The 25,285-nt window shown below is 41.1% G+C and overlaps 1 protein-coding gene, 1 long non-coding RNA gene and 1 pseudogene across 2 annotated transcripts in view; 2 read left to right on the top strand and 1 right to left on the bottom strand.

The window, feature by feature from the left end:
* Window positions 1-4,802, top strand: LOC103597439. Its single transcript, XR_551111.1, has 2 exons — window positions 1-74; window positions 4,225-4,802. It is a non-coding gene; the product is annotated as an uncharacterized LOC103597439 (long non-coding RNA).
* LOC103597441 (zinc finger protein 564-like) overlaps window positions 1,195-25,285 on the bottom strand; it is a 26,074-nt gene continuing 1,983 nt past the window's right edge. The window contains exons 2-7 of the mRNA XM_008581273.1: window positions 20,066-20,192; window positions 19,024-19,084; window positions 15,843-16,237; window positions 15,368-15,773; window positions 14,583-15,283; window positions 1,195-2,756 (exon numbers count right to left, since the gene is read on the bottom strand). Of these exons, the coding sequence (XP_008579495.1) occupies window positions 2,452-2,756; window positions 14,583-15,283; window positions 15,368-15,773; window positions 15,843-16,237; window positions 19,024-19,084; window positions 20,066-20,192 (1,995 nt within the window). The 3' untranslated portion in view covers window positions 1,195-2,451. The remainder of the gene's footprint in view (window positions 2,757-14,582; window positions 15,284-15,367; window positions 15,774-15,842; window positions 16,238-19,023; window positions 19,085-20,065; window positions 20,193-25,285) is intronic.
* Window positions 16,582-17,985, top strand: LOC103597440 (annotated as a pseudogene).

Below are 25,285 nucleotides of genomic sequence, written 5' to 3'. Positions count from 1 at the left end.
CATGCTGTCCCAAGTGAGCCACAGGCTGGCCCTACTTTCTGTCTCTTTAAATTGGACTAGTCTAAGTACCTCACGTAAGTGAAATCGTATAGTGTTTGTCCTCTTCTGACTTGTCTTATTTCACTTATAATGTCCTCGAGGTTCTCCCATGTTGTAGCATATATCAGAATTTCTTTTTTAAAGCTGAATAATATTCCATTTTCTGTGTATCTCACTTTTTGTTTATCCATTCATAGATTGATGGACACTTTCACTTTTGGTTATTTAGAAAAATAAATGCTGTGAAAATGGGTATACTCTTTGATATCCTGCTTTTAATTCCTTTGAACATATACCTGGTGCCAGAGGAGAGGGTTTGGGGAGGCCCAATAGCAGGCCTCAATCCACCCCATCCTCTTGCCAGGTTCTTGACTCTGCCGCAGGAAAGAAGTCAAGGACAAAGACACAGTAGAAAGCAAAAACAAGTTTAATGTAATGAATAAAAGATGCAGATTTCACAGGGAGAGTGTGGCCTTGCTCCAGAGACTGAGCAGGGACCACACAAAGTTTAATACAAAAGTAAGAAATGCACACTTAATGTTTAGTATGGAGTGCAGGCTGGCTCAAGAGAGTGAGCAGCCACTTGCTGAAAGTAAGTCTGATACAAAAGAGTATACACACCTCAGCCAGCGAAGTGCAGGTTGGCTGCAGGAAGATAAGCAACAACGGCAGTAGGTTTAATACAAGAGGAAGAAATACACATTTACAGACAGAGCAGGCTGGCCCCAGGGTGAACAACAGCCTGCTAAAGGCAAGTTTGATACAAAAAGAAATACACACTTCAGGTGAAGTGTGGGCTGACTTCAGGTGGGTGAGCAACAGCCCCACCTTCTGCTGGGATCCACTTTAATAGTTTTGCTAATACATATTCATGATCTCTAATGAATATTCAGTTATGCAACATAGTCTTGCACATGCTCAGTTGGCCTCCTTTTAGGGCATATTCATTGGTCAAATCCTATTACATGCACCAGACATTCAAGAATATTCTGTGCTCTTTCTTGGCTCCAGTGGAAAGTCATTCAAAGATAAATTCCACTTTACTGAGCAGGCTGGGCTACCAGGGTTATATAACCCCTGAGCATGCCCAGGCACTGGATTTGCATAAATCCGCCCGGAGTTTTCCGTGTTGGTGCCAAAAATAGGTCCAACAAGCAGAAGTAACTCTCCTCTAGGGGAGGACCTAGAAGAGAGGCCTGAGACCTGGGAGGGTGTCTTGAAACCCACACCCATGGAAACTGCCTCCCTCCTATCTCATACCCAGAAGTGGAATTAAATAAAGAACCACAAGGTAATTCCATTTTCAGGTTTTTGAGGAACTGCCATACTGTTTAACATACCAGCTGCACCATTTTATATTCTAACCAAGTGTGTAATAATCCCAATTTCTGTACATTTTTGCCAACCCGTTATTTTCTGTTCTGTTCTGCTTTTTGATAGTAGACTTCCCAATAGGTGTGAGGCCATTTCTTTACTCCTTTAATCATGTTTCCCTTTGATTCTGTGAACATGTTTATAATGTGTACTTTGAGGTATTTTTCTGTTAATCTGACGTCTGTTTTGCTGGCACGAAGTTCTGTTTTTTTCCTTTCTTTGCCCAGAGTATGGTTCATAGTTTCCTGTTTTCTTCCATGTCTCTTAATTTTTGTTGCAAAGTAAACATTTTAGCCAACACATTCCACCCTTTCTGTGTATTCCCCCACGGCCCCAGGCCTTGTTATTGTTATTTCCTTGCTTTTTTTAGTGACTAGATTGTTTTGGTGAAGTCTATTACTTCCCCACGGTTTTAAGCCTCTGCGATGTCACTCTTCAGGGGCAGGGGGCTGACACATCTTTGTTTATGCCCACAGTGATGCTGGAATGACAGAAGTATTGGTAGAAATGTCTTCCTCTTTTTCTTGGACTATGCCCAGCTGTTAAACTGTAATAATAGCTGGCTGATGACTCTTCTTTTCAACAGTGTCCCAGGGCATAAACTGCTCTATACTGATCCAATCAATGGTTCCTTGGAAGGAATACCCTCACAGGTCCGTGTTTGATATTCATTCCCTAATGGACTTCTCTTAGCAGTTTTCCCCTGGTTTCCTGCTGCTAACTAGTTGGCCTGTAGTCTAGTCTGTATCTTCATTAAACCCACAGATCTCCTCTCAATGACCCTTCACCTCTATTTCCACTGTGTTGAGTGGCGTGCCCATGGGCTCGAACTTCTCATGATCTGTTGCAGTTGCAGTTAATTCCTTTGAAAAGTGATTAGGCTCTGTTTGTTTTAGGACATGCTTCTCCACTCCCAGGCAAAATTTCTGTGCCAGGGCTCTGGAGCTGGGTGGGGACAATGGTAAGCTTCTGAGTGACACTAAGAACTGAGTGCTCAGTGGAGGGAGGCATAGCAGACTGATGTTCTCTCAGCTTGTGTCACCAGGCATAAAACCACCACCTAACAGACGTGCCAAGGGTGATGAGTGGCCCCAGTATTCTCAGCATGCCATGCACATAGAAGAGACTTTGTTCCACGAGTAGGGTGTGGATGCAAGAAGAGGGCCACCACTTTTTAAGTGCACAAACGTGGGACTTTACCTCAGCAAAGGGTAGCTGGGAAAAGATAAAAAAATGTTGAAGTCCTGCTCTTCCTAGAAAAAGGCTCTCAACTAAAAGCTGGGAGAACACAGAGCCTTGTATTCTTGGCTGCACCGTCTGAAGTGGGGGTTCACCTTGCCGAGCTGCGGAGAGGGAGTGGAGGAGCAGTCAGGGTACGGATACCACAGACCCTGCCTTTCTCAAACATTTTTATAGATTTTCTGGAATAGATGCTCCTCATTTGGCTTTTGCCTTTAGAACCATTTCCAGAGGTTGTTTTAAAATAATTTTCACCAGATTCAAAGGGGACTTTGTCAGCAGAGCTCCTCTCATTGTCATGCCACCCTAATGCATCTAATATTCTGCCCACATCAGGAAATGCTCTGCAGTTTGATATAGGATGGAGTACAACCTGGAATATCTTGTCATTTTATACACAAAATTGAGAAAATTCTTTGTAAAAACATGTTGAACATTTTATGAAAATGATTGTTTAGAGGATTGACACACACAGAAATGGCTTCACATAAAAAATACTTATTGATTTGCAAGCTAGTAAAAATAAAATATGGTTAATACAAATATTTTAATCATGAGTTACTTACAGTGAATGTCAAGTTTCAAAACCTCAACCTGAGACTTAGAAGTCTGCCTGAAGACTCACTATTAGCCTGCATTATCTTCTGGCATTGATATCTATTTGCCTCTAGCTCCCGCAATTAGTTTCTTGTTTTTTCTGTTTATGTAAAAATAAAATTTAATAAACTATGTGTTTTTCTTCCTTTTGATATACAAAGATAACACGGTTTAAACAGTGACACACTTTGCATTGTTCATTTAAGAATAAATCCAGTAAGGGCTGGCCCCGTGGCTCACTCGGGAGAGTGCGGCGCTGGTAGCGCCGAGGCCGCGGGTTCAGATTCTATATGGGGATGGCTGGTTCGCTCACTGGCTGAGCACAGTGCAGATGACACCAAGCCGAGGGTTGCGATCCCCTTACCAGTCAAAAATAATTTTAAAAAAGAATACATCCAGTAATATTTTTCATATCAATGGATGACTTCCCTGATTTTTATAAAGCCACGTAGGATGATGAGTTTATGTAAGCAGTTCTAAATAGACACTGAGCTTGTCCTCAATCTTTTGCAACTCATATCTTACTGAAATGAATCAAGGATAATATCAATCGACCTGTTATAAAAAACTTGAAATTACCTATAGAACTAAGACTATGAAACAAAAATTGGCTAGGTGTTTAGAAACATGTAAAAATATTTGAAAATTATAAATTTTCATGCTTTAATAATTTTTTATATTTTTGTATTAAACTATATCATACCTAGAAAAGAATGCAGGAAATTTTTTCTGTATAAATAGTAATTATTGAAAAAAATTTATAGAATGAGCACTTACAGTGATGAATAAGACCTTGGGTGCTCAACACTGACCTAATTTCCCTCCTGTCTCCACAGGTAACCACAATCTGGAATTTCATGGATATTGGTTATAGTTTTATTAACTATGATTTAACATCAAGAGTGTTTTGCTTAATTTTGCTTAACTTTCTATGAAAGGGGATAAATGGACTGGTGTCTTTGTTTTTCCCCCCAGGTTGTTTCACACATCCTGTTGTCTGATGCTTGGGGCTGTTCGACAATTTGCTCGTCCATTCCAGTTGTTATAGGATTTGGATTGTTTCAATTTTACTTTTTGCTCTTGTGGGCAGTGCAGCTCTCATCACACTCATCCAAGTGCCTATGTGTAATAAAGTCTCTACACATTGGAGAAAATGTGCTGGGTTGTAGATTCTTGGCAATTTCAAAATCACCAGGAAATTGCAATGGAGGATGTAGGAACTGACTCTCACAGCATTTGTGCATGTGTTTGTTTATCCCACATCAATGGCCACACTGAAATTATGTAATTTACTAACTTTTGCCTAATTAGTGTGTGTGACATGGGATCATCCTGTAATTTGATCACTTTTCACGAAATAGGTTTTAGTCATTTTCTTACTTTTAGTTCATCTATTTATTTGGTTTCTTATGATTTCTTTATACACTCTGGACATTTATGTGCAGGTTTTGCGTGGAAGTAACTTTTTAATTTATTAAGTTGAAGCCTGATTCCTGGATAATATTGTAAAAGTATGTTTAGTTTTATAATAAACTGAGAAGTGTCTTCCAAAATGGCTGTAGCAATCTGCATTCCCACCAGTGAGTGCTCCTTGGTTCCACATCCATGCAGCATTTGCTGCTGTCAGTGTTTTGGATTTACCATTCTAATGGTGTGGTGATAATCTTATTCACCAAGTTATAGGAATAATGAATGTCTAAAAAGAGCCAATGTTTACTGAAGAACAAGATGAGGGCTTGCCTAACACATCCCCCACAATTTAAACAATAGGTACCCAGACAGTATAGTATGAGCAGAGAAATTTAAAAAAAGATACCAATGGGAAAGAAAAATGTCAAACTGACCTTGTGTATATAAAAATTTGATTAGGCAGGCTCGGGAGTAGTGGCAGAACTGACATACATTTTAACATATGGTAAGGGACAAACTGTAATTTTAATGCAGAAAATGCATTGTATTCCCATTTGTGCCACAGACAATAATCAATTTACTGTTGATTAAAATGTGAAAGACAAAGGAAGAAGACTTTCAGAAGTTAAAGGCAACTATTTTTAATTTATAAGAAAATGCAATACAACTTCATTTGCCCTTACCCCCCAGCACCTGGCCTATAGTATCTTAACAGCCCTGCCTTCCCACTTAATCATTACAAGCAAGATATTAACAGTATCCAGCTTTCTTTAGGAAGCCAGGTAAAGGGCCGGCCCGTGGCTCACTCGGTAGAGTGCGGTGCTGATAACACCAAGGCCACGGGTTCGGATCCTATATAGGGATGGCCGGTTTGCTCACTGGCTGAGCGTGGTGCTGACAACACCAAGCCAAGGGTTGAGATCCCCTTACCGGTCATCTTTTAAAAAAAAAAAAAAGGAAGCCAGGTAAAGAATTATATCGATGACATTCTCCTGCAAAGACAGTCAGAGGATACACGCATACGGGATATAAGTACCTGTCACAGAACTATTTGGGGTTGAAACATTGTGCCCCATAAGATTCAAGGCCCCAACACTTCAGTAAAATTTCTGGATATTATTTTAATGGTCAGCCTAGGAACCATCCATGGCATTGACTATGTTAAAGTAAGCGGAACATTTAATGGGTCCATTTGGGTTTCAGGAGCAAGACATAACTCATTTTCAGATTTCCAAATTTTATGTAAACCTGTTTCTCATTACTCACAAATTGACCCACTTTGAATGGGCAACAAATGGATCTAGAACCTGCCCAGATAATAGGCATTCCATTAATGTCACCCTCCCCAGATTCCTTTGCCACAGAGTTTTCAGTAGTCTTCTTGTGCCTTCATGAGTCTCTAAATCACCCAAGATGGCCATAAAATGCTCAGGGGCTACTGCTGCAAGAAAATACCTTCTTTGCCCTGGTGAGAGAGTAGCTAATGCTGGCCCAAGACAGGGTACTTCTGGAGATGGAGGCTGTCATGTTCTCTGAGCTGATGATGCTCTGCAGACTGGGCCATGGAGGCAGCAACCCTAAAATGAGCTTCTCCAGAGAGACCTCCTCATTGAAAGATCATTGTACTTACAGGATAGAGCCAAAACTGGGCTGTCCGGTATATCCCACTTAAAAAAGTGTCTCACTTGTCCTCAGGTTGATGAAGTGGCTTTAGAGAAGGTGGTGACTCCTTTTTAGACCCACATTGGCCACTTGAGAAGGTGGTGACTCCATTCTAGACCTGCTGGCCACTTGGGGAGTCTCTTGGGATCACCTGAATGACCAGGAAAGGAAGTTCATACACTTACCAGCATACATGATGGAGCCCATTGGAGAGGTCCTGAGTTCTGTCCCTAAAAGGGCCACCTCTGATCAAAAATGGAACCCAAAATGTCAGCATGATTAGTCAAACTCCAAGCAATCATTATAGCACTACAGGATGCCCTGGCCAACAGCCAAGCTCATCTGCACATTTTACAGATTCTTTGGCCACTGCAATAGTCAGCTGTCTGATCCCACCAATAACAACTCCTTAATCAAGGACACCTACTTTGGGATAAAGAACTGGGGGGATATCTTAACTCACAATTTCCCAAATACAAACCGAAGTCATATATGTCTCTGCACATACTATACCTCAAACTGCAGATGCTCATTTCAACATTCTGGCCAGTAAACTGGCTTAAGTTTCTGAGACACATACCAACATCAGACACCTGATGCTATTAACCTCAGCGCAGTGGGCCCACGAAATATAAAATCAATTAGAGGCCTCTGCCCTAAAGGCCTAGGCAGAATGCAAGGAATTTCCTTCCTCCTCTGTCGTGGCTAACTCAGTGACTTGGTCAATGCATCTTATATGGAAAAACACACCACTGGTAATATAATTAATGGAAATAATTCCCAGGCTTAGGAAAAAATCCCTACAGGTGATGGCAAGTAGATTTTATGGGCAGTTGACAATCTCTGTAGGGGCTATTCACGATGCTCTGACCAGAGTAGACACATACAGACATTCAGTAAGGTCATTTTGTCTAATCCTGGGTGGGGACCATCAAACCTTGTGATTGCAGTATTAGCCCTTTGGCATGCTGATAAGCAGGAGTACTAAGGGAATCCTAGGTATAATGCTCAGAAGTTTTGCATTGGGAGAACAGTTGTTACCTCTTCCCATGCTTTGAGAGAGGCTAATACCAAATGCTCTTTCCTCTTTTCAGTACACGGACCACAAGGCACCATGGATGTGTACCTCAATACCCTGGGGTGTCAGGAAAGTGCATTTGACAGAGCAAGGGATGCAGCAGCACAGGAAACAGGGAAGGGCACTGCCTGTGTCTAAACAGCAATTCACATTTGGCAACTGGAGTGCTATGCTTAATTCTCCCCAGAGTCTCCTTCCTTTCTTTAAACATCACAAAAGGCCATCCATGACCATGTCCCAGGGGTATAAAATCACACTGTCCATATAGCATCCAGTGGTAACGACCATGCTACATGCAGTAACCAAAGAGCTCTAGTCGGACACTTGGTAATCAAGACTGAAATGCTGATAATGTAAGGGGCTGTGTTATCACTGCCTTTAAGACAGGTGCCTCAGAGATAACCTGCACACTGGAGGCTGAACCCAATGATACATCATGCTGGAGCAGTCAATTAAGAATAATTCTTGACTAGAAGATGAGAGTTTTAAGGTGGAAAGAGACAGTTACACCTGATAAAGACCACAGTCCTGTACAGACCAAAGCACAAGCCCACCAGCAATTGGTGGTTCCACCCCAGGAATTGGTGGTTCCTGTATCATGGAACAAGTTAGTTAGCCAAAACGAGTTAGATAAAGCTGAGTAGATTCCTCAGTTATGGCTGGTCCATCCTGTTTGTGAATCTTTTCAATAGCCTCCCATTTACCCCATTGGTGAGTGAGGGATTAGTAACCTAGGCATCTTGTGAAACTCAAACACATGACACCCATCACTGGAAAATGGGATTGATGCAGTTTATTAGTGACACATACAGCCTGGACGAGGAGGGGACCATAAGTCATGCAGGCCAATACAGGGGTTGCACTAGGGAGAAGAGAAAATAAACACCGGTGTGCAGGGAAGGCTTTATGGTATCAAGACAGTGTGGTCCCCCTTGGCCCATGGGAGGATGTGATTGACTTGTATGAATACTTATGTGGGCCAGCAGTAAACAAACCCATTACAGTACAGACTGATAAGACCATAATACTATAATACTATATATACTATATTCTATACCATAATACTAGTTATACATGATATATACTAGTTGTTAATATATACTAATTAATACTGTAGTATATACTACATATTTTTACATACACATAGACATACTACATACTGTACTACATAATGCTATACTGTATACTGTATACTATACTATATTACAGAACACAGATATCCTCTGAATATAGATGCAAATCCCGCCACAGCATACTAGCAAACGGAATCCCACAATATACAAAAAGACCTATACAGCACAATTAAGTGTGATTTAACCCAGGAAAGCAATATTGGTTTTATATCTGAAAGTCAATATGCCATATTAAGAGAATAAATGTGAAAAACCATAGGATCATCTCAATAGATGCCAAGAAAGCATTTATCAAAGGTCAACACCCGTTCATGAAGAAAACACTCAATAAACTAGGAATAGAAGACAACTTCCTCACCTGCTCTAAGGCATCTATGAAAAACCCACAGCTAACATCATATTTGATAGTGAAAAACTGGATGCTTTATCTCTAAAAACAGACACAGGATAAACATGTTTGTTCTCAACACTCATTCAACATGGTAAGTGGAGATGCTACCAGGTAAACTAGGCACAAAAATGAAATAAAACCATCCCAAATTTTAAAGAACATACACAGATAGACCCCCAAACAGATAAATAAAATTACAAACTTTGTCACTGCATATACAGATGGACAGACACAGACACAGACACACAAACCCTCAGAGATAACGGCCCAAAGACACACAGCCCAGGCCTCTGCACTCCTCCCCAGCTTTCCCTTCCTCCTTAGGACTAACCACCATCTGACACGCAGTGTACTTTGCTTGTATCTCTTATTTGTTGTCTCCTAGAATGTCCAAGTTAAAGGGGACAGGGCTATTTGCGTGGTTTTGTTTACTGCAATGCTACTACAACAGGACTCACAATAGACACACACACTAGGGTTTTCCACAAAATTCATCATAGGCCCACATGCATGTGATCTTCATAGAGTAATGTGTTTTCATCCCCATCCCATATGGCAGAGGGGTGCCTCGAGTACCCCCAAACAATCCTCAAAGTAGAGTATTTCAGCCCATCCTGATGGAAAAAAAATTCACACTTCCTGAGCATGCACAGTACAAAGAGACCATCCCTGTAAGAAAAACAAAATGGCAGCATGAAGAGGCAAGACTCAGGGCCCAAGATCAACGGAGTTATATCCCAGCCCCTCACACTGCTATAACAGAGACACACCCTTCATGAATTCACCCTATGCCAATCTGCTGTCCCATTGCAAGCATTGTGAGGGCAGCCAAAGTTTGTCACCTTGCTCGGCCTCCATGTCCTCCACTACAACCTCTTGGATAGAATTCCCCTCCACTAAGGTCTCTCCTGGGGTGGGTAGAAGGATGGTGGGTGGAGCCCCCATCAGCACTGAAGCTTTCTATCATGGCCCAGCCCATGTCTTCTGTTGGAGGAGAGTGGTGGACTCAGAAGCTCAGACCACAGGCCTCTCAGCAGTAGAGAGCTGTTGGATGCAGGAAAGGACCTGAAGCTGTTATGTGGGTGGGGACTTGGTTTCCCTCATTTCTGCCTGTTCCCTTAAAAAACACATTTTGATTTCCAAAAAACAGTGGGTGCAGCCTCCGACAGAGGAGGAGCCATCGTCCCCTGCACCCGCACCCTACAGCATGGTCTAGAGCAGTTTACTTGGAGTTGGGTGCACGTTGCTTACTGGGAGCCACATGATACAAGGGTTTACCAATGCTCCTGAGCCTAGCTGAGATTGCCACTTCCCAAAGGGATGTGCTGCTGCAGGCTGGGTCTTGTTTATGAAAGAAGTACTTGTATGTCCTGCCCTTGGTGAGAAGGCTCCAAACCCACTCTGGAGTAGAGCAAATGAGGTAGGTGCTGAAGTGAGGGGCCTGGAGCATGGTCCATGCATGCAGTGCAGAAAATCTGAGCCAAAGGTGCCAGAGAATTAGGGGTGGGTAATTTGGGGACACTGAAATGCCTAAGCACTTCCTATAGCTAGGGCATAGCAAGGTATCTCTTTTTCACATTGTCAGTTGAGACTATTAGGTGACTGTGCTTGTCCCTACAAAGCTGATTATAGCAACAGCTGTGACTGTTGTGGCCAAGGGGCTAGTGGCCCATGACATGGGTTTTGTCACTACTTCTTCCTACCTCTTCTCAGAGCCACCTGGGATTACCACAGAGAAAATCTCCAGAGTGGGCCAAGTATAGAATTCTAGAAATGTTTGTCAGCAAGCAAGAATAGGTTAGACTTGAGATGAGATGCTTACAGCTGGAAACGGCCTCAAGATGAGCCCTGGGAAGAGATAATGCTGATACCCAAGGATTAGGCAGTTGCCGGAAAGATCCCACTTGGGGAAATCTGTGACATATGCCTTTATCGTTCAGCAATCCCCAAAATTTGACCTGAAAAACTTGGTGTAAACCCTTAAAAAGAGATTCTAGGAGCCCTCCCACTTCTCTCCACTTGTGCAAGGTGAGGGCAGATACAGCTCTACAGGATGTTTCCTAGCTTTAGACTAGGTCCCAAGAAAAGCCTGTTGGGGCAGAAGTCCTTACCCAGTCCTTCGATTCTTCCTAACAAAGATCCCAAGGTGGTGAGAAGAACATGTAGAAATCAAGGTTCAGGAGAGTTCAGCATTCTCCTAGCACATTAAAATAGTTTTGTTGTTTATCTTCTATAAGCCATTTTTAATAAATACATGTAGTGTATTAAAAGTGTAGTTCTGAGTGCTCATAGATGTATAGTTATACCACCAGCACCAAGGTGTCAACAAGGCATCATCAACTCAAAAGAGAACACCCTTGTAGTGCCTGTTTCTACTGAACTTATCCATCTGAAACCACCGATCTAGTTTATGTCCCTATACCTTTGCCTTTACTAAAATGTCATAGATGGAACACCATGTTGCCTTATGTGTCCTGTTTGTAAAATTCAATACCACATTTGTAAAAATGCATAATTATACAAACCTTACAGTGTTCTGACTTCACATTTTTCACAGTGCCTAGGAAATATGACGGTACACAGAAGGTCTTCTGAACTAAAGGTTCCAGGGGTGTGTGTGTTTGAGTATGACCCCATGCTCCCTGTGCTTAACATTCATTTGTAAGATGGGAGGAATAATTGGGGGGCTAGGGGAGGAATAGGAAGGAGAACCAAAAGAGATACTAATAATTATGAAATTACATCCTCCTTACAGTGCTAAGAAAACATAAGCTAGCCAGGAAAATAATGGACAAATAATGGATGTCCTTTGCTATTTAATAAAACACAAAGATATTACTTCTTCCCATCCACCCCTCCTTCCAAAACATGTCCCGAAACTCTAAGAATAAGGAAATAATATGTGTTGAAGCAAAATACGCAGGCCATTAGCCCAGGGTTGTTTCTGTACTAGGAACCTTTACACAAGCAAACCAAAAGTTAATAAAGAGGCAATGCCTTGTAACTGATAACTGGGGGGAGATGGGAGACTAAACCTAACTTCACCCAATCACAAACAGCAAACTAGACATTAGATATGTAACTACGGACTTCCCAATGGGTCATACCAAAATAAGGCAAATAAATGCCTAACTGTAGCCAGTCAACTAGTTACTTTGCCTCTAAGTTCAGCCTATAAAAGCCCACTGCTCATTCTGCTACGGCAGAGAGCTCTGAACCTTTTCAGGTTCTGCATACTGTCCAATTCATAAATCCTTTAATAATCAAATTCTGTTAAATTTATTTTGTCTAAAGTTTTTAATATCTATGAACAGCAAAACAGTCTTTGGGACTATATGGATCATTGAAACAAAATGCTTCCAGTTGCTCCTCTTATAAAAAGGAATTAAACATTTCCCAGTTTGAGGATGTCAAATACACCCCCCTTCTTCAGTAAACTAGAATACTATGAAAAATGATACCCTGTCTGCATCTCACCTTAATTATTCCTCAGATAATTGCCCTCTAAACATCTATAACTGTTTTTGGTGTTTCAACCAGGAACTCCCAATGCACTTGTACAGCTATCACTTTACTCATAAGAAAAACCCAAGATGGGCTGGCAGTGTGTAGATCACCATAATTCTTCCTAAACCTGGAAAAAACTCCCTGGTTTAATGGGGTACACAGTGTGTGTACATAGTCTGTATAGCAGCAAAATAATAATGCCAAACAATTATTATTAAAAAAATTGCCAAAGGCAATTTAAAATCTTTCTGGTAATTTTAAACACAAAATTAACAATTACAGGGAGTGACATCAGCAAGATGGTGCGGTAGGATACTCCAACACTCATTCCCTGGCAGAAACACTAATTTGAACAGCCATCCACATACAAAAATGCCTTCACAAGAGATTTAGAAAAAAAGGTGAGAAATTACAGCACTTCAGTGTAGCACCAAAATGAGAAAATGTGCAGTGAAGAGGGCAGAAAAGACAGTTTCACATTACCTGCATCACCCCTCCCCCATGAAGACCCTCTACGAGGGGGAAGGAGAGTGGAGAACCAAGCTTCTAGGTCCACCCAAAGGCTAGGCCAGCCACTGCAGCCAGACTCCAGACTGGCCTCACAGTCCCAAGCTCTAGGCCAATCCCTGTGCCCCTAGACTCCACCAGACTTAGTGTCTAGGCCCACCTCAGTAGATTCCAGCACCAAGCCAACCCCTATGAATCTAAACTCCAGGTCAGCTCTTGTAGATCCAGAGCCACCACTGTGATTCAGACTCCAGGCATGCTCCAAAACCAAGCCACTCCCTGTAGACTCAGGCTCCAGGCTTGTTCCCAGAGGCCTAAGCAACAGTCCCATCCAGTGCCTGGCTAGCCTCCATGTAACCAGGACTCAAGCTGGCCCCATGGAAGGCTGCTCCTGTGAATCCAGGCAACAGGGTGGCCCCTATGAAACCAGTCAACAAATCCACCACAGGAGATTAATCATGCAAAGCTACATGAACTGACAATCCAGACACACCCCAGCAGACCCAAGATCTAGGCCTGCCCCAGTAGACCCAGTCCTTAGGCCCAATCCCACAGATCCAGGTGCCAAGGTATTCCACCTGCTGACCCAGGCACCATGCCAGCCTGCTCAAGGACTCATCAGCAAGCTTGACTCTGGACCACACAAAATGACCTGTCCAGAATCTTCAGATGAGTGGACTAAAGAAAGGCTTTCCCTGCTAAAGCTAGTCTGGAAAGACTAAAGCCTGTACTTCTTCAAATGTGCAAACACCAACACATGGCCACCAAGATCATGAACAATCAGGGAAACATGACACCACCAAAGAACAAAGCACCAGTAACTGACCCTAAAGAAATGGGGAGTTATGAAATGCCTGACAAGGAATTCAAAATGCTCAATGAGCTACAAGAGAATACAAACAACTAAATCAAATGTCCTATCATAGGTCTCTTTTCTTAATCAAAGTCTATTACTCAATCCCACCCAAAAGGAATGACAAGCAAGGAAGGGCAATTTATAAAACATGAATCTACACTCTTTGACAAATTTTGCATAATTACAACTTTATGCCAAACAGTTAGCAAATCGGAAAACAGAATAAGTTCTTTTGTACCAAAAAAAAGTTTTTCTCTTAAGAAAGGTGAAATATATATAATGCATAAGGGATATCCAGTACCTTCCATATGAGCCCATTAGAAATATTTAATTACCAACATGTCACTTTTCAATGGCCACTTACAGAACAATTTAAAAACTATATAAAAGCTAAACTATTTAGACATAAGAAATACACTTCAGTTTACCCATGGATATAACAAACCTTAAAATGTTTTTCTTAAACAGTACATACACAATGATCTCACCTCAATGTTTCTTTGTGAAAGTATATAGTAGGAATCCAGTCCAGAGGTAGAACTTTAAGAATGAGCCACTGATAAAGACGTTTGTAACTTTTATAACACTAGTTTCATGTGTAAATGTTCTGGAGCACTATACATGAATTTGCACCAGGCTTTCCATATTACCTACATTTATAGAACTCTCCAGAGGGAATTATTACATGACTTTGAAATTATTTGTTAAAATAAAAAACCTGTATTTTTTGCACTTATGGTTTCTATTCAGTATACATAAATAACCCGAAGGCTTTCCCACATTACTTACATTCATAAAATTTCTCTCCATTGTGAGTTCTTTCATGTCTTCTAAAGTAACTGGGATAAATGAAGGCTTTCCCACATAGTTTACATTTATAGGGTTTTTCTCTAATATGAGTTTTTTCATGATTTCTAAAGGAACTGGAATAACTGAAAGCTTTACCACATTGTTTACATTCATAGGGTTTCTCTCCAGTGTGAGTTCTTTTATGGGTCTGCAAATCTAGAGGATAATGGAAGGTTTTCCCACATTTCTCACATTCATGGGGTTTCTCTCCAGTGTGAGTCCTTTTATGCCTTCGAAAGGAACTGGGACAACTGAAGGCTTTCCCACATTCTTTACATTTGTAGGGTTTCTCTCCAGTATGAATTCTCAGGTGTATTCGAAATGCTGAGTGAACACTGAAGGCTTTCCCACATTGTTTACATTCATAGGGTTTCTCTCCAGTATGAGTTCTTTCATGAACTTGAAATGAAGCAGAACATGTGAAGGCTTTGCCACATTCCTTACATTTGTAAGGCGTATCTCCACTGTGTGTCATCATGTGTCTTTGAAAGCACTGGGAAGTAATGAAAGCTTTCTCACATTCCTTACATGTGTAAGGTTTCTCTCCAGTGTGAGTTCTTTCATGTATTCTAAGGGAACTGGGCCAACTGAAGGTTTTATCACATTTTTTACATTCATAGGCCTTTTCTCCAGAGTGAGTCCTGTCATGAATTTGAAGAGAAAAGAGAGATCTGTAAACCTTACCACATTGCTTACACTCATAGGATCTCACTTCAGAGTGAGACTTTTCATGTGTTTGAAATGATTTGTAATATATGAAGGTTTTCCCACATTGTTTACATTCATAGCATTTCTCACCAAGGTGAGACTTTTCATGTCTTTGAAAGGACTGAAGAAAACTAAAGGCTTTTCCACATTTATTACATTCATAGTGTTTTTCTTGAGTGTGGGTCTTCTCATGCCTTTGAGAGGAAGTGGGATGACTAAACGCTTTACCACATTCTTTACATTTATAAGGTTTCTCTCCACTATGCATTCTCAGGTGTGCTTGAAATGTTGAATGAAAACTGAAGGCTTCCCCACATTCCTTACATGCATAGGGTTTCTCTCCAGTGTGAATTCTTTCATGTATTTGAAGGGAACTGGGCCGACTGAAAGCTTTACTACATTTTCCACATTCATTGGGTTTCTCTCCAGTGTGAATCCTTTCATGAACTTGAAAGGAAAACAGACAACTGAGAACTTTACCACATTGCTTACTTTCATAGGGTCTCAATCCAGTATGAGTCTTTTCATGCATTTCAAGTGATTTGTGATATATGAAGGTTTTCCCACATTGTTTACATTCATAGTGTTTCTTGCTTGGGTGAGTCCTTTCATGTCTTTGAAAGGATTGGAAATAACTAAAGGCTTTCCCATGTTCCTTACATTTATATGGCTTCTCTGCATATTTCTGATACTCATATGGTTTGTATCTAGTGTGAGATCTGATGTGCCTAATAAAAGCTGAATGATGCATGAAGACTACTCCACACACAGTACATTCACATGGTTTTACTCCAGTTTTCTTGTTCAGATTATTACTTAGAATCTGTCTGAAGATTTCTCCACATTCGCTACTTTCTTTACTTCCGCAGTCTTTCTCCATATCAGTGCTGTAAAAAATGACAAGTATATTATTAATAGTTTATTAGTGATTTCGTATTTACTAATATGTAGTAGAATTATATTTTCCCATTTTCAGGGAATATGTAGGTTCTCTGCCCTGCCTGAATATTTGAAAGTGAATAGACTGAATGCTCTACAACAGGGCTTGACTGTAGCTATTATCAAAACAATTATAGTCATACATGCAGTTTTTTAAATTCTCTTTCCAAGTGAACTATTTTGTAAATGCTGAACATCTATGCCACATTTAAGTAAATATTTTCAGTAGGGGGATTGGGCTTCTCTGGCTCACTAACTGCTGCTCTGGAGGATTCACACGTGATTAATAAGGTCCCTGTGATGAAATCATGAGCAGGTGGGCACAAGTTACTACCACAAATAACAAGAGACTCTCGCCTGTAACATCATGGGAGGACATAAAGAAGAGGTGCTGTGAGGGAACAAGCCAAAACCTATCAAAGCATAAACAGTTTGAAGCCAACAGACTGTCCCTTAAAAATGATGCAACTAAGCAAGACATAATAAAAAAGAAAAAAGAGACCTTCAATGAAGATGTGAATGGATTCATGGAATGCCTAAGACAGAACTTATAGATGGTTCACAATGGGAAGATTATAGCAACAGTCAGGAAGAAAGGGAAGAAATTGCAGTTGTCTTAATGAAAGACAGCAGACAAGCAGGAAGATGACTAAAAGGACAAGCAACAAAGAAAATGTCATGGTATGTTTCCACTGTAGAAAACCTGGCCATGGGCCGGCCCCGTGGCTCACTCGGGAGAGTGCGGTGCTGACAACACCAAGGCCACGGGTTCGGATCCTATATAGGGATGGCCGGTTTGCTCACTGGGTGAGCGTGGTGCTGACAACACCAAGTCAAGGGTTAAGATCCCCTTACCGGTCATCTTTTTCAAAAAAAAAAAAAAAGAAAGAAAACCTGGCCATGGAATTGCAGATTGTCCAGCTGATAGTATGGATATATTGTGTCCCCAAAGCTCATGACCCCCCAACTTGGCTGTATTGGGAACTGTTTGGGTCACTGGGGCAGATCCTTCATGAATAGATTAATACCCTCCCCAGTGAGTGGAGGGCAGTGAGTGAGTTCTTGCTCTATTAGTATTAGTTCCCATAAGAGCTGGTGGTTACAAGGAGCCTGGTGCCTCCTCACCCTCTCTTTCTTGCTTCCTCTTACCATACGATATTGTATCTGCTGGAATGCCCCGCCACTTTCTGCTATGCGTAGAAGCAGCCTGAGGCCTGTACATGATGCATCTGTCCCAGAATCGTGAGCCAAACAAACCTCTTTTCTTTATAGGTTACCCAGTTTTGGGTATTCTGTTATAGCAACACAAAAAAGGACTTATACACCAGCTGCCCTTGAAAATCAAGATATGGACATAGGAATATGTGATCGGTGTGGGTCCATAGAGCATAAAACAATTAAGTGCAAGCTAAAGTACACCCAGCTTTTGGTTAATTTCCTTTTGCAATATGTTTTGTTTGTGGGGAAATGGGGCACCTATCCAGATCTTGTCCTGATAATCCCAAAGGACTCTATGCATTTGCAAGCTTTGTGGTTCTGTGTAACATTTTAAGAACAATTGCCCTGAAAGACAGAATTCAGATTGATCACAGCTGGTTGCTGGGTAAAGAGAATGTGTGCAGACTATGAAGGAATTTTGGATGAACCTAAAGCACAGAAACCCAAAACAAAGATACCTAAAGTTCTTAATTTTTGACGATGATTAGTATTTTCATTAGTTATTACCTCATTGTTACTTTCTAAATTGGGCCTACTTCACAAGTTAGAGCTGGGCCTACATTGTAGATATCAGTAATGATATGGGTGTGGTCAAATATAGTTTCCTATGTTCTGTCCATCCAAGAGTACATCTACCATTGTTTAGAGAAATTCACTGAAGAAAAATATAAGATGATTAAATTGGATTCTCTAAAAGAACATATTTTTAACAGACAGAACCTAGACGTAAGTGATTATATACCTGACTGTAACAATCATCTTATTTTTTTGTCTTTTTCGTGATCAGTAAGGGGATCGCAACCCTTGTCTTGGTATCGCCCACACTATGCTCAGCCAGTGAGTGGGAACCGGTCTCCACATGGGATCCGAACCCTCGGTGGGAGCGCCGCCGCGCTCCCAAGCAGCGCACTCTCCAGTGCGCCACCGGGCCAGCCCCAATCATCTTTTTTAAAGCAAAATCATTTATATTAATGTGAACTACCTGTAAACAAAGGGTAGTGCTTTGTATTTAGAAATGAATTATATTGTTTCCTTGGTTCAAAGCATCGATTTATTCTTATAATAAAAATTTATTTAGAAATTACCACAAAATCTGCGTTTTTAAAATATTGAATAAAAATGAAATACATTTTTCTGAAAGAAAATATTTTCAGTGAAAATTTTATAAGAATAATTCAGTTCAAGGCTGAGTTTGTTTTATTTGCCTCCTTTAAAAATTTCATGTCAGGGCTGGCCCGGTGGCGCACTGCTACAGTGCGCCGCTTGGGAGTGTGGCGGCGCTCCCGCCGAGGGTTCGGATCCCACATACAGACCGGTTCCCGCTCACTGGCTGAGCGAGGTGCGGGTGCAGCACTGAGGGTTGCGATCCCGTTGCCGGTTCCAGTCTGGTACGGGCGCAACACTGAGGGTTGCGATCCGTTGCCGGACACGAAAAAAGACAAAAAAAAAAAAAAAATTTCATGTCATACTTGGATTCCCTCTTGGGATACTGCTTTCTCTTGTGAGTACAACTCACCTTAGATTTCCCCCCTGGATTTTGTACCAATCTTTAATGTTCTGATCTTCCCATTTTCTCCCTGAAATATAGACCAAGAATAACCATTATGAAATTACAGGAAAATTATTAGACTTTAAGTTGTTAAATTAAAATAGAGACCAGGCCTAGAAAATCCCCAAAAAGACAGAGCCAGCTATGCCTCATAAGTGAGGCAAGCTTGATCTGCAAGCATAAGCCACGCTTAACTTAAGCTATTTCTTTTTTTTTTTTTCCTTTTTGTCTTTTTTACTGACTGGTAACGGGATCGCAACCCTTGGTGTCGCGCCCCGTACCGGGGACCGGCAACGGGATCGCAACCCTCGGCGTTGCGCACGCACCGCGCTCAGCCAGTGAGCGGGAACCGGTCTCCACATGGGATCCGAACCCTCAGTGGGAGCGCCGCCGCGCTCACAAGTGGCGCACTCTCCAGTGCGCCACCGGGCCGGCCCCTAAGCCATTTCTTATAAATGCCTACATTAAGGGGCTGGCTAGTTAGCTCAGTTGGTTACAGCACAGCCTTACAACACCAAGGTCAAGGGTTCAGATCCCCATACCAGCCAGCCGCCAAAACAAATAAATGCCTACATTAAAGAAAAATAAAACTTAAGGCTACCCCACCAGAAGACGTGAACTGATACTTATATTACTAAGGAGTTTCCAGTAGGTTATAGCAAATAAAGTAACTATATAACCATAACCAGTCAAATGTTTTCTTTGCTTTGCTTCTGTGTTCACCCTGTAAAAGTCTTCCTCTTGTGTTTCCGCAGCAGAGCCCCAAACCATCTTCAGTTTGGTGCTTCCTGATTTATGAGTTGCTGCTTGATCAAATAAATTCTTTAAAAGTTTATTGTGTCTCATTTTACCTTTTAACAATGTCTACAATAAGTGTGACCAGGCCTGGTTTATTAATTAACATATAGCCCTTCCACATTTCAACTCTTGAAACAACACTCTCATTCTTGGATGAGAGAGAAACAATTGTTCTCTGACTGACCGAGTGAAGGAATGTTGCCATCCTCACCTATAGATGCCAGGTTCCTGAAGATTTCCAGCATCACATCTCTGTAGAGTTTTTTCTGTGAAGGGTCCAGCATAGCCCACTCCTCCAGGGTGAAGCTCAAAGCCACATCCTCAAAGGTCAGTGAGTCCTAAAATATCCCAAATATGTATGCAGAACGATGAGTAATCCTGACAGGATCAGGGATCTACCCTCATTTCATAAGAAGGTTACACACGATTCTATGGCCTTCAAATATTTATTCTGGGGCTGACCGGTTAGCTCAGTTGGTTAGAGCATGGTGTTATAACACCAAGGTCAAGGGTTCAGATCTCCATACCAGCCAGCCATCAAAAAAAAAAAAAAAATTATTCTATGACTTGGTCATGAGAACTCTTATTTTCTGTCCATAGAAACTTCCTTGTAAGTTTAATAGCATCTTGAACACATGAACTTACCTCTACGTTTTTACTATGGTCACTAAAAGTCTTATTGGTCTCTAATGGGTAGTTCAACTTGAAGAAATGAGAGAAATGCTATGTAAATGAAAAAAATTTTAAGACCAATTCTTTGCAAGAAAATCTTCCATTTCATTTCTTATTATCCAAATCATTCAGTACTCCATGAGCCACAGGGTCAGACCAGAATAAGGTTGTAATAACTAAAAACACATTGAAAAACTACATCTTTTCTTGTATTCCCATCATTACACATGGGAGTCCAGAAGGCCTGTGGAAATCCAACTTATAACACAATCCAGCTGGCCATGTTGTCCCAAAGTACTGCAGGCCATTAAAGGCAGTCAGACACAGCTGTGCTGGAAACCTGAACATCCACAGCAAAAAAAGAGAATCAAACAACAAGAAAACTAACCTAGACACAGACCTTAAACCCTTCACCAAAATTCACTCAAAATGAATCATAGATCTAAATGTAAAATGCAAACCTATCAAACTTGTAGAAGATTATACAGGAGAAAATCTAGATGACCTTTCATGATAAACCTTTAGATACAACACCAAAAGCAAGATCCATGAAAGAAAAAAGTGGTAAGTTTGACTTTATTTAAATTAAAAACTCCTGCTTTACAAAAGACAGTGTTAAAATAATGAAGAGACAAACCACAGACTGGGAGAAATTCTTTACAAAACGCTTATCCAATAATGGACTGGTATCTAAAATAGCCAAAGAATTCTTAAAGCTCAAAAATAAGAAAAATGACCCAATTAAAATGGGCAAAAGATCTGAACACAAACTTCATCAAAAAAGATATACAGATGGCAAATATATGAAAAGACGTTCAACATCATATGGCATTGGAGAATTACAAATAAAACAGTGAAATATCACTACACAGTTGTTAGAATTCAAATATGGAAAACACCAGATGACAGTGAAGATGTGGAGCAAGAGGAATCCTCATTCACTGCTGTTAAAAATTAAAAATAGTATGCCGACTTTGGAAGATAGGCAATGTCTTACAAAACTAAACACACTCCTGCCATATAATCTAGTAATCTTGCTCCTTGGTATTTACCCAAATGAGATGAAAACTTATATTTACACAAACACCTGCCCATGAATGTTTACGGGCAGTATTCATAATTGCCAAAACTTAAGAGTTAATCAAGATATCCTTCAATAGGCAAATGAAAAAACAATTTGTGGAATAGCCATACAATAAAATACTGTTCAATGATAAAAAGAAACCAGGTATACAGCCATGAAAAGACATGAAGGAACCTTGTAAGTATATGGCTAACAGAAGGAAGAAAACTTAAAAAGACTACATGTATGCACATGTATGTACTTTCATTCCAAGTATATGACATTCTGGAAAAGACAAAACAATGAGATGGTAAAAAGATCTTTGCTTGTCAAGATTTTAGGGTTGGGGGAAGGGATGAATGAATAGGTAGAGTACAGAGGATTTTAGGGCAGTGAAACTACTCTACGTGTCATTATACATTTGCCAAAACCCACAGATTGTATAACAGAGTCAACCCTAATCTAGAATGTGGACTTTAATACATCAATGTTAGCATATCCATTGTAACAAATGTACCACAGTAATGGCAGATTAAAAAGAGGGCAAATTGTGGGGGGGCACAGGGGTCACGGTGGGAACTCTTTGTACTTCCTGATCAACTTTTCTGTTTAAAAAAAAAAAAGTAGGGCCTGGTCTGTTAGCTCAATTGGTAAGAGCACAGTGTTGTAACACCAAGGATGAGGGTTCAAATCCCTACACCAACCAGACGCAAAAAAAAAAGTAAGGTCTATTTGAAAAAAAAGATGACAGACTCATTACAATGCACCCCACATGACTCACTGGAACATGCATTCATCCATCCAGTTAATATTAATTTATTTTACTAAGCCATTATGATGCTCCATGAATCAAAGACCAGTAAAGCAGCTGAAAGTTTCATACCATACTGTTCCAGAGCCAGCACTGATATTGTGACAAGTGAAATGAGTGCTTTGGTTACTATCAGTGGTGTCTGGAATTCCAATGTGGATAAGGAGTATCCCAGGGTGGCCTGTAGTGTCAACTTAGTATATGTAGAGACATATGTTACCTTGATTTCTATTTGGGTACCTGCGAAGCAAGAGGTTCTCAGAACTCTTTTACCACAAATGGAAATCTCTTAGACAACTACCCAACAGTCAGCAACAAGTGCAGATAAGGCTAACTGTTGGCCGGCCACAGCTACTGTCTGAGGTTTGGTCAGTTGTGTGGATCCTTGGACCTGGTTCTTTAGCAGGGACATCTGAATTAAGAGATGAAAAGCAGCAACTCTCCAGCATTCCATCATGTACAAATGTGACAATGTCCTCTATAAAGTCTCCAAACTCCCTACTGCTATTTACTGTTATTCCCAAGGAGCTCTCCAAAGAACCAAGGAGTCTGGAGAGGGGTAACTCGTCCAGCACCATGGCACCTGGAAGGCACTGAGGACAGGGGAGACCACCCTCTCCTGTGGGCTGGATAGGCAGGTGTCACCTCTCCCAGGGTGATGGAGACGCAAAAGATTACTCAAAGCCCATTTCTCCAGGGTGGTGAGATGCCCAGAAGGGGTTAATTACAGGAGCAATTCTTTCAAGAGAGAAGAATTCCTAGAAAATAACCCCGAATTAGGTTTTCTCCTAGTTTTTATTGTCCAGGCAAGAAAGTTAAAGAAAAGGAACATAGGTGGTTACAAAGGAAACAATGAGATAATCATCATGGCAACACTTAGTTTCCCAAGAAACTTAAAGAAACAAATGAAGACAAGATGTGGAACATCTCCCAACCAGCAGCCTTGAAGCTTTTAGCTCACATACTTTCCCATCATTAGGTTCAGCTGCAGCAAGGACAACTGCTGGGTTACAAGCAAGGACTCTTTTGCTGTGTTACAATTTTTTTAATCTACAACAGAGATTTTGGTCCTGGGAAAGTTTTCTGTTTTTCCCAAACTTAGCATTTCTATGTGCAAATCTAAAAAGTTAGGCCCTGTAAAATACATTTGCTGTATTAATGTTGGTATCCTCCACAGGCAGGAGGGCAAAAAAACCCCAAATAACCCAATTAAAAAATGAGCAAAGGACCTGAACAGACATTTTTCAAAGCCAAGGTATGGCTCCATCACGTCACAAGGAGCTGTTGGTAGCTGAGCGGAGTTTATGGGGTACTGTTTCCAGGAACTCCAGGAATAATGGGCAGCTGGAGAGGTCATGTACCAAGGTATGGCTCCATCATGTCACAAGGAGCTGTTGGTAGCTGAGTGGAGTTTATGGGGTACTGTTTCCAGGAACTCCAGGAATAATGGGCAGCTGGAGAGGTCATGTGGTCAGAACTTGTAAGAGTCTCTATTTTCAGGATAGACTTGTACATGGTGGTAACACAGCTCTTCTGGCGTATGGTGTGGGACTAAGGGCAGTTTCTTGCATCAGAGACCTGTGGACAACTTGTGATAACCACGGGTAACTCCAGGAGGCATGAGAAAAGGTTGCTAAAGCCTCTCATGAAGGACTCTCTGAGGGCACCAACAGGAGTGCTTGGAATATGGCCATTTAAACAGTGGTAGAGCCTTTATTGTAGGGATCCCCATTCAAGATGGGCCAATTTGCAAGTAACAGCATAAATGGGCTTAAGAAAAATGTGCAAACAAGGAATAAGTTGCTTCCAGAACATCAAAAGAACCCAGAGGATGCTGTGAGTGCTGACAAGGACAATAGTTATTTCTTCACATGTCAGGCAGAGTGACCCTCCACTTACCAAATCATTTTCAGGGATTTAACCAAGGTGTTAGGGCCTCTGACATTACTCCCCCTTTCTTCCAAATGTGAGCTCCCTTTTCAATATTTGTACATCCTGAGCGAATGCCAAATGAATGTCTTCCAAGGAGATCATCATTAATGTAATGTCATACCTGTACTCCTGAAGAAAACCGGATGCAGTTCAGAATTTGCCTGGAAAGACTGTGTACAATGGCAAGGCTGCTGAGGTTCCCTGAGGGTAAGCAGATAAAGTGTATCTTGTTTCTTCATAGTTAAAGGCGAGCTACAGCTAAAAGGCTGATGAAATAGGCACTGAGCAGAACAGACTTAGCCAAATATGCAACAGCAGAACATTTGCCAGCTGCCGACTAAGTGGAGTCATTTCCATAGGGACATAATGGGTATGACCTCAACACCAATGTTGTGGTAATTGACTGTGAATTGTCATTCACTCTTTCCAAGTTTAAAAACAGGCCAAATCAGGAAGCACTGGGGGTATCATCCCTTCACTAAACAGGTTTTTGTCTAATGCTCTTCGGTCCTTCAAGGCCCTGTTCAATTTACATTGGGCCACATTAACTAATTTACCTGGGGAGTAAGTTCTGTGGGGTCCCGTTCTGTCAAGCCAATTTGTAAGTGCCAAAGACCAGATTTAAATTTCATTCATGACTCACTGGTTCAGAGTGTTCCTGCTCACTATGGGATATTTGAGGACAATGAACGCTGTAATTGTACGGAATTTAGACATGAGAGTAGTTCTGATGCTTAAGGTGAGACATACCTATCTGAGCTCTATTTTATATTTAACAACTCCCTAAGATTATCAGAGGATACCTTGCTTAAATTTAGTGTGATCTCCAGGTATAACTGTTATTTGAGCCCAAGTATTTATTAATCCTATAAAGATTTGTCAATTAGCGCATTACCTAAGATGTTAAAATTAAGAATCTTCAGGGGCCGGCCTCTGGCTCACTTGGGAGAGTG

Source organism: Galeopterus variegatus, unplaced genomic scaffold (genome assembly GCF_000696425.1).
Source record: "Galeopterus variegatus unplaced genomic scaffold, G_variegatus-3.0.2 Scaffold2313, whole genome shotgun sequence".
Lineage (NCBI taxonomy): Eukaryota > Metazoa > Chordata > Mammalia > Dermoptera > Cynocephalidae > Galeopterus > Galeopterus variegatus.
The sequence above is the reverse complement of the archived record's forward strand: the minus strand, read 5'-3'. Positions and strand labels throughout refer to the sequence as shown.